The sequence below is a fragment of the Chrysochloris asiatica genome, unplaced genomic scaffold (assembly GCF_000296735.1).
Source record: "Chrysochloris asiatica unplaced genomic scaffold, ChrAsi1.0 scaffold00194, whole genome shotgun sequence".
In the NCBI taxonomy this organism is placed as follows: domain Eukaryota; kingdom Metazoa; phylum Chordata; class Mammalia; order Afrosoricida; family Chrysochloridae; genus Chrysochloris; species Chrysochloris asiatica.
Window position 1 is genome coordinate 5111025 of NW_006408712.1, and position 10779 is coordinate 5121803.

At 39.5% G+C, this 10779-nt stretch overlaps 1 protein-coding gene across 2 annotated transcripts in view; it reads right to left on the reverse strand.

Moving 5' to 3' along the window:
- The window catches only part of FERMT2 (fermitin family member 2), a 108443-nt gene that overhangs the window by 63578 nt on the left and 34086 nt on the right, over nt 1–10779 (reverse strand). For both annotated transcript variants that reach the window (XM_006872361.1, XM_006872360.1), the window contains exon 2: nt 3420–3653. In XM_006872361.1, coding sequence (XP_006872423.1) covers nt 3420–3653 — 234 coding nt within the window. The remainder of the gene's footprint in view (nt 1–3419; nt 3654–10779) is intronic.

Sequence of the window (10779 nt, forward strand, 5' to 3'; positions counted from 1 at the left end):
ACTGTTAACTGGTGGTACATGGAGACATGAAGGGGATTATAATCATTGTAATGAAACATGGTGTATGATTTGTTGAATGTAAAACTGATGATCTGCCCTGTAAACTTTCAATCTACAATAAAAACCTTAAAAATAGACTGATTCTAAATTTCACATGGAAATGTACAGCTCAAGAAACCAACAAGACTATTCTGAAAAAGAAGAAAAAAGGGGGCGGGGGAGATAGTTGTCCAGCAGATAAAAGAAACTGATCATTATTATACAGCTTCAAAAACTCTAACAATGGGGTGATGTCCACAAAAGAACAAATGTATCAGTGAAGGAGTAGAAAACCCACGAAAAAAGGCTTATGCAACATTCCATGTTGCTTTATGACAGAGCTGACATTAACATATCTGTGGAGCGAAGTACCTGAGTGACACAAAATGCTTGTATTCAGCTTGCATAAACAAAAGATTGTAGGTTCAAATCTACCCAACAGAACCACAGAACAAGCCTAGCAATTTGCATCTGTAAAGCTCGCAGCCAAGAAGACCCTGTGTAACAGTTCTACTTTGTAACAGATGGGTCTTGCGCCAAAGCCACATAAATGTGCAAAAGTAAATTTCAAGTCGATTACAGAGCTCAACATGAAAACCTTAACATAGATGAGTGCCTTCAACAATACATCAGTTTGTTAAAAGATTTCAATTTGTATTCCCTCAATGCCTGTAGTCAGTCCAGCTTAGACTTCATCTTTCAAGTACCATCGCTTCTAGATCATATATTCTTGAAATGGTTGAACCTTGGCCAAATCTTTGGGGTTCAGTGACTCTGTATATTCCTTTCATCTTCTTTTGATGCTTTCTGCATTATTCATTATTTTGTCCAATTGTTGTTGTTAAGTGTCACTGAATCGGTTCCAAACCACAGTGACCCTGTGATGAATCAACCTTGCTTGCAGAAAGTGAAGAGGACTTGAAACATTTACTTATGAAGATCAAAGAGCACAGCCTTCAATATGGATTACATCTCAATGTCAAGAAAACAAAAATCCTCACCACTGGACCAATAAACAACATTCTTATCAATGGAGAAAAGATTGAAGTTGTCAAGGACTTCATTCTTCTTGGATCAACTATCAACACTCGCGGAAGCAGCAGTCAAGAGATCAGACGACGTATTGCATTAGGCAAATCTGCTGCACAGGAACTTTTTAAAGTATTGAAGAGCAGAGATGTCAGCTTGAGGACTAAGGTGCTCCTGACCCAGGCCATGGTGTTTTCAATAACCTCATATGGATGAGAAAGCTGGACCGTGAACAAGGAAGATCATAGAAGAATTGATGCCTTTGAGTTGTGGTGCTAGAGGAGAAAACTGAAAGTGCCATGGACTGCCCAAAGAACCAAAAGATCTGTTTTGGAAGAAGTACAGCCAGAGTGCTCCTTGGAGGCCAAGATGGCTAAGCATCGTCACTCATACTTTGGACATGTTGTCCGGAGGAAACAGTCGCTGGAGAAGGATGTCATGCTGGGTAAGGTGGAGGGTCAGAGAAAAAGAGGAAGACCCCTAGAGAGATGGTTTGGCCAGGTGGCATCATTGATGGCCTCATGTGTGGCCCAGGATAGGACATTGTTTCGTTCTGCTGTGCATGGGGTCGCTATGAGTCGGTTCCGACTCGATGGCACCTGACAACAACAAGGAGTAGAGAGGGTTGTGGGAGAAATGGCAATCTGTATTTTTTGCAAACTTGAACTTGCATATGAGCAACTGATAGTCTGTTCCAGTCTGACCTGGCCTTGTTTGGGCTGACAATACTGAGATTATCATTTCTTCCCACAGATGTAGTCAACTTCATTCCTGTGTAGTACATCTGGTGCAGTCCAAGTACACAGCTGCCATTTTATGTTGTTAGGAAAAGGTATTTGCAATGAGTAAGTTAAGTCTTGGAAAAGCCTATCCTTGGACCTCCAGCGTCATTTCTTTCATCAAGGCAGTATTTTCCAACTACTTATCTTTCCTCTTTATTTCCAACTTTCACATTTCAATCACCATTAACACTGTCTCTTAACTGCATGCTTGATCAATTTCAGACAAAACAATTTGGTAGAATTCTTCAATTTTGTCATCACTGGCTTTGGTGAATAGCATACAGCAACTCTGTATAGGGTTTCCGAGGCATAGCTGGTGGGTTTGAAACACCAACCTTGTGGTTGGCAGTCCAATACTTATCCTACAGTGCCACACCAGGAATCCAGTCTTCCTTGCAGGCGCATGGATATTATCCCATCACAGATAACACTGTACTTCAAGACTGATCTTGAAATACTCTTTTTAATGAAAATGTTACACGACTTCTCTTTAACCTGACCGGTCCCAGCATAGTAATTCTTATGACTGTCCTATTCTAAATGGCTAATACTGTCCATTTCAGCTCATGAATGCCTACAATATCAATCTTTATGCATTCCATTTCATTTCTGACAACTTCAAATTTTTCTAGATTCATACTTTATACATTCCACAATGCAATTATGAATGGATGTTTGCCACTGTTTCCTCTCATTTTGAGCTGTACGCTATCAACAAAGGAAGATCCCAAAAACTTTGCTCTATTTATGTCATTATGGTCAAATACTCCACTTTGAGGAGGCAGCTCTTCCACAGTCGTATTCTGAGCGCCTTTTAACATGAAAGGCTTATCTTCCAACATTTTATCATCAATGTTCTGTTGCTATTCATAAAGTTTTCAGTGGTTAGAAGCGGTTCACCTCTCCTTCTGCCTCATCTATTTCAGTCTGGAAGCTCCAGTAATGTCATGGGTGATCCTGCCGGTATTCAAAATACTGAAGGCACAGTTTCCAGCATCACAGCAACACACAAGCCACCACAGTACGACAAACTGACAGAGTAGTGGGTAGTACTATGAGAAGCTGTGGTAGCATAGTGGATGCGAGTTGAGCCTTGAATCTTAAGGCCTGCAGTTTGAAACTACCAGAGGGGCTGTGAATGAAAGGGGAGGCTTTCTGTTCCACTATACTCTGAACTCCTGGTGTGGCGCTGTTGATTAATGCGCTGGACTGCAAAGTCCACTTGGACCGGGAAGCCTGTGGGTCAAGCTCACCAGCTGCTCCTTGGAAACCCTATACAGGGTAGCTATGGGTTGGAACCTGACTTGACAGCATAGCACAGCACTACATAATAATGAAAAATATTCTATATAATTCTTGTAAGTAAAGAGTACTACGTTTATTCACTCCACCTTGATCCATTATTTAATTAACATAAAAGCTTTAAAGAATCAAGTAAAAATCTCACGCACATATACACAGATTTCTCAGCCCAAGCTTCAGCCCTTAGGATAAGCTTAAGATTAGTCATCAGTCATGTAATATATTATATAACTCATGATTTAGATAAAGAACTTATCTGGTACTTACTGAATGTCTTACAAATGTCAGAAACGGCTTTGAAGACTCTGTCAGAGAAATTCACTTTCACCTTCACATACTTCATGTTGGGAAGCTGTAGACGGAGGAGTTTGTGTTGAGGGGTGAACTGAAGCTTAGCATCTGCTTGAATACCATATTTATCCAAGGTCCAATGTGTTTTAAGAAGCCAAGTTCTCTTCTTTTCCCACCAGAGAGCATGGTCAGACCAATCTTTTTTTACATCTATAAAAAGCAAACAATAAACAAAACCCTTAAGAACAGCCAAGATTATCTTGAGAGTTATCTAAAATAAGAGATATTTAAAAGCATTAAACTAAATAATGGGGGCATTTAATAAAAGTAATTAATTAAATACTAAGTGTCTTTTAATGTGGTACGTTGCACACCCACCCACACATACACAGCCAAGAAAACTCACTTTGGCCATGAAAAGCTACTGTACAAGGTAACCGTGGCAGAATAAATAGGATAATAATAAAGATAACATACAATAAGAAACACATGAATGACAGAAAGAGTAAATAGTCTGAGGTCCTTCAGAGAACAAAAGCCCCCTGGGGACTAGAATGGAAGTGGTGTTGGTGGATACTGAGCCTAGTCTTTCCAAATGGGCAATAGTCTGATGGATAAAGCAGATGAGAAGCCTGGGGTTTCTGAGGTCAGAGATGTGTGTAAAGGTGGGTAAGCCAGTTGCCGTGGAGTTGATTCCTACTCATGGTAGTTCTATGTATAAAAAAGCAGAACTATGCTCCATAGGGTTTTCAATGGCTGCTTTTTCTGAAGTAGATATCCAGACCTTTTTTCAGAGGTGTCCCTGGGTAGAGTCAAACCACCAAAGTATGAATTAGAAGCAGAAGGCATTAACCATTTGCACTATCCAGGGACTCCACTAAGGTCGGTTGTTATTACTGTCGTTGAGTTGGTTCTGACTCATAGCAACCTAAGGAGTGGCTGGTGGGTCTGAACCACCGACCTTGCAGTTCGCAGTCCAGTGCTTATCCTACAGCATCACTCCAAGGCTTCATTAAGGTGGGTAACAGATGGTAAAAATAGGGAGCAAGTCAATAAAAATCAATATCCTAGATGAAGATGAAGAGCACGCAAAAGAAAACCACCCTGAATACATGCTTTAAGAAAGACCTTAAGTAACAACAATAAACCACAACATCTCAACTATACATGCTTTCCCAAACATTCCAAGAAATGTACATCAAAACTATTGTGTATGGAAGGAACTCCAATCATCATAGTGATACCAAGTATATGGTCTGCTCTGTATATATTTACTCAATTCACAGTAAGAAATTCTTTTTTAATTGCCCAACTTTTTTTTGCCTTTAATGTATTTTAGTACAGGCATAACAGAAAACATTTATATCTGTTAAATAAAATCTAACTTCAGTGAGTTTTTAAATAGCAATAAAAGTAGAGCTTTTCAGACACATTAACTTGGGTGATGGGAAAGGGAATGTACAACAAGAGGGAGGTTGGCAGAAGAATGATGACACAAGGGAAGAGAGAGGTAACACAACAATAACAATTTACCTTTGCTGTAAACGCACTCATGAATGTAGTGGAGAATATAGGTTGTAAAGTTATGAAACCTTCTTACATATATATTACCTAACACCTTGCGGTAAAGAGCTGGGCCTGGGGCTCAGGATCCTAGTCTCAGGGGACACCAGCGTAACACAGTCCACAAACACAATGTTGTACTCCTACTTTTGTGAGTTGTGACTGACGTCTTAAAAGCCCATGAGCGGCCATCTAAGGTGCAACTACTGGTCTCCTCCTACATGGAGGAAAGAAGAATGATGCAAACTGAAGATAATGAGAAGTAATTGGTCCACTGGACTACGTCAACATCAGCCTCCACAGCCCTAAGGCCAGAAAAAGTAGATGGTGCCAGGCTACTGCTACCAACTGTTCTGAAAGGGATCGCCTTAGAAGGTCCTGGATAGAATAGGATAAAACCTAGAACAAAACTGAAAATTATAAAAATGACCCAGGCTTAATGGTCAGAAAGAGACTGAGACAGGAACCCAAGCATATGGCTCTTGGTTACTCTTTAAGGATGGAATTGAACTCACATTCATGGCTCAATTTTCGGCCAAGCAGTAGATAGGTAGGTACATAGTGGGGACAACAGTACTAGTGAAGTACACACACCACAGAATGGCCAACCATACAAAATCCAACAGGCAACATTTACCTAAGGACAAAATTCAAAAGGATGGGGAAAGGAAAAGGAATGGGAACAAGAATCACAGGGAGGAAATGGGACAAGTGATGTTTCACTGAAGGGACTGAACTCATTGACCTGAACGTAATTATGATTTGTTGGATGTAAAACTGATCACCTGCTTTATTAAACTTCACTCAATTCACAATAAAAAGTTGAAAAAAAAAAAAAAAAAGTAAGCAACTCTTGGGAGCAATTGTATTTTACACTTACTATACAGGGTCTCTGTAAGTAGGAACCAACTCAGCGGCATACCACCACCACCATAAAAAAACAAAAAGGAAGAAATTGGTGTTCCAAAGGTAAGTATAGCATTCTAGGCGAAGAAAGGAAATCAATACAGAAAACAAATTTCTTTGCAAATAAAAGTTAAAACTATTATGATGATTCTTTGAAGCTCATTTTAATATAATTAAGACCTTAAAAACAAAAAAACAATTTATCAAGTACTCTGCATCTTAAATTATTTTCCAGGCAGAATTTGCCAAGTAAAACTTCTGCAAATATCAACTTCTGATCTGGTCTACAGAAGACAACCAACTTTGGGACCTTTTCCTACACAGTTGAATTAACTGTTTACACACTTTTCTCTTCCAGAATAGTGAACCAAGGACAGAAAAGATAATGTGCAAAGAATGATGGTAAGGAGGTGAGCAAGGCTGAACCTAGTTTCTTCTGCTATACTCTATATCCATGCCAACCACTAAGGAAGGAGGAGATGTGAGAGAGAGGATTGCACCCCAGCTAGCTGTAATAATAGTCTGAAATTAATGACTTAAGTCGATTGGGTTCTCTCAAAAGCTAACCCTGAGATAAGAACTTAGTTCTAGTACCTTCGGGGAGAGGGGTGTACAGTACCTGCATAAGAACACCTGAAGACAGAAAAAGTGAGGCAGGGTAGAGAGAAAAGGCAATAAAGGGTTTAAGAGTTCAGTTCCTTTAGGAGACTTTGTGGAACCAGGAAGAACACTGCCTTAGAACTGACACAGTACAGAAAGAGAAAGCAGGGGTATCTATCCATTCCCTAGGTTGATGGTTGCTCCTGGGGCCAATAAATTCCCAGCACTTCCTGGATGTCATGCATGGATGGGGCTGGCTGCTCTGAGCTCAGACTGAGCAAGTTCAGAGATGAGTGAATTTGAGGGAAAAAGCTGTCAACATGTCTGGGATCTGACCACAAAAGTTGCAGGTGCACCAGTATAGCAAAGGTAGGAAAGGGGAAACCAATAGTATCTGTTAGAAGTCTGAAAGAAAGGTTTGTTTTTGAAAAAACAAAGCAGTTATTTTATAGTAGTAGCAAAGCAGAAGATAGCTTGCAAAGCTATAATAAAGGACACACTCAAAATAACATGGTCTATCTAATAGAAAAGTGAGAAAATACATCTGAGTAGCTTTGTGGAATAAAAATTACAAGTAGATTTTTACTAAAGAGGCAATTTGCTACCAACCACAAAAGTTTAGAGACTATAATATGCAATGTGAACACAACTAAGGTCAAAAATCTAATTTCTCAGTCAAAATTAAATAAATGGATGCCATTACTGTAAGCTAAGTGCTGGTAAACTGTGTATGTACGACCCAAAGGCCAAATTCTGCCTACTTCCTGGTTTTGTATGGTTGGTATGGCAGTGTGGGTTAATGCGCTGGATGGCAAAGTTGGCTGGAACCACAAGGTCAGTGATTCAAGCTCACCAGTGGCTCCTCGGAAACCCTATTACAGGGTCACTGTGAGTCCGAACCGACTCGACGGCACTTAACAACAACCAGCTAAAGGGGGTTTGTGTAGTGCTGTGGGATAAACACTGGACTGCTAACCGTTAAGGTCAACGGTTCAAACCTACCGGCTGCTCTTCAGAAACCCTATACAAGGTCGCTATGGGTCAGAACTAACTTAACAGCACTTAACCACAACAACCAGCAGCTAAGAATGTTTTTGTATTTTAAAACAATTGGGGGAAAGGGGCACAAAAGACTATTTTGTGAACAAACCAATAGTGTTTTTTACATTTTACAAAAAATTCAAGTTTCACTGTTCATAAAGAGTGAGTCTGATGGCACACAGACACACTTGCTTGTTGATGTACTGTCTATGGCAGCTTCCGTGCTCTAAGAGCAAACTAGAGTAGGTGTGACAGGGACCTTGTTATGAGGCTGTTGTTGGGTGTTCTCCACCTGAAATCCGTCTCAGCAATTCTACCTATGACAAAAGGAAACACTGCCCAAACATCAGCCATTCTTGTGATCCTGCCAGATGTTTGAGCCCACTGTTGAAGCAATGTGTATACCTATCTCATTGAGGGTCTTCACTGACCCTCTACTTTACCACGTATAGTGATTGGTCGCTTCTGATGACATGCCCAAAGTACATGAGACAAAATTCCACCATCCCTGCTCTAAGGAACATTCTGGCTATACTTCTTCCAACACAGACGTGTTCATTCTTCTGATAAGCCATAAAATATTCCTTTCTAAAACCATAATTCAAAGGCAATTCTTCTTCAGTCTTCCTTTTTTATTACCCAGCTTTCACTTTCATGTATATGAGGTGAGTGATAATACCATGGCAGAACTTAATCTCCAAAGTGACATCTTTGCTTTTTTAACATTTTAAAGAGATCTTCTGCAAAAGATTTGCCCAACGTAATACTGCATTTAATTCCTTGACTGTTCCTTCAATGACCACTGATTGTGGATCCAGGTAAAATGAAATCCTTGATAACTTGAATCTTTTCTCCATTTAGTCTGATGCTACTTAGTAGTCCTATTGTGAGAATTTTTACGTTGAGGTATAATTCTATACTGAATGCCACAGTCTTTGATCTTCATTAGTGAAGTGCTTCTTGACTTCAAGCAAGGCTGTGTTACCTTACAGGTTGTTAATGAGTCTTCCTCCAATCTTGAGGTTGAGTTCTTCATAAAATCCAGCTTCGTGGAATATGTGCTCAGTATACAGATTATGTGCAGTGAGTAGCTACAACCCTCGTGCACATCTTTATGATTCTGACCATGTAGTATTCCCTTGTTCTGTCTGTACCAACAACTGCCTCTTGATCTATATACAGGTTCCATATAAGAACTAAGTATCTAAAATTCCCATTCTTTGCAATGCGACCCATAGTTTATTTTGATCCACAGAGTCAAACGCTTTTGCATAGTCAGTAAAACACTGATAAACATCTATAGGGTAATCTCTGCTTTCAGCCATTCTGCTGGCATCAGCAATGTTATCCCTTGATCCATGCGCTCTTCTGTAACTGGCTTGAATTTCTAGAAGTTCTCTGTACTGCTGCAACTATCTGAAAATTAACTTCAGCAAAAATTTTACTTGCATATGATATTAATACTATTCAATAACTTCCATATTCTTTTGAATCACCTTTCTTTGGAATGGGTATATGAATATGAATATCTGCCAGTCAGTTGACCATACCGCTGTCTTCCAAATTTTCTGGCATAGATAAATTGAGTGTCTGCATTGCTGTATCCGTTTGCTGAAACATTTCAATTTGTAGTCTGTCCATTCCAGAAGCCTTGTTTTTCGCTAATGCCTTTAGCGCATGTTGAACATCTTCTTCAATATCGTAGGTTCTTAGTCACATAGTACCTCTTAAAATCACTGAATATTGACCAATTACTTTTGGTACAGTGATTCTTTGTATTTCTCCCATCTTCTTTTGATGTTTTCTGTGTCATTTAATATTTTGCCCATGTTGTTGTTGCCAGGTACCATCGAGTCGGAACCAACTCATAGCAACCCCATGCACAGCAGAACGAAACAATGTCTGATCCTGAGCCAACCTCATTACTGCTGCCACACTTGAGCCCATCAATGATGCCACCTGGCCAATCCATCTCATTAGGGGTCTTCCCCCTTTTTCTCTGACCCTCCACCTTATCCAGCATGACATCCTTCTCCAGAGACTGGACAATATGTCCAGAGTATGAGAGACGAAGCCTAGCCATCCTGGCCTCCAAGGAGCACTCTGGCTGCATTTTGCCCATAGACTCCTTCAATATTGTAACCTGAGGCTTATACTTTTCTTCACTTCTTTCGGTCTATGAAATGCTGAATGTTTCTCCCTTTGGGTTTTCTAACCAGGTTTTTGCACATTTCATTATAATATTTGACTTTGTCTTCTCAAGCTGCCCTTTAAAATTTTCTGTTCACCTCTTTTAATTCCACTTTTCTTCCAGTCATTTAACTACTCCATATAGAAGAGCAAGTGTAAGAGTCTCTTCTGACATCCATTTTGGTGTTTTCTTTCTTTCTTGACTTTTTAATCACTGTTTACTTTCGTCATGTATGATTTCATCCCACAACTCCTCTGGTCTTCAGTCATTAGTGTTCAATGTGTCAAATTTATTCTTGGAATGATCTCTACAGTAAGGTGGGGTATATTTATGATTTTAGTTTAAATATTCTTCAGCTTCAACTCAAACTTATTTTGACTTAATATACTGAGCTTCTCCATTATGTCTTTACATACATGTAGTCAATTTGACTCCTCTGTATTCCATACAGCAAACGCCACACGTAGATCTGCTATTTATGTTGTTGAAAAATAATTACATGACTAAGTCATTGATTGGTCTTTCAAAATTCTATCATGCTATCGCCAGTGTTGTTTCTATTACCAAGGTTATATTTTCCAATGGCTGCTGCTTCTTTATTTTTAACTTTTGCATTCCAATTACCAGTAATTATCCATGCACCTTGACTGCATGTTTCATTAATTTCAGACTACAGACTTTAAGAAGCCCTTCTAGAACAGTAAGGAAAGCTGTGAAATAACAAAATCCTAAAAATTAAGTGTGACTACAATTCTTGTTCTTTAGCGGCAATTCAAGCGTTGACCCAAGCTAGTTACCACCCTACCATTACTTTGAAGCATAAGTCTCTTTTTGCCAACAGACCGTCATCTTGACTTAGTATCAGGCCTTTCCATACATCCTAAAACGGTTATTCGTTTTTGAAAGTTAAGGCATAGAAAAACTTTGCAGATTCCTGCTGTAAGAAATTTATTTATCGGAGAACAAACAAGATGGCGGATCAGGTGGATGTATAGCAGAGAGCTCCGCCAACAACAACAAAGAATACCTGACCAA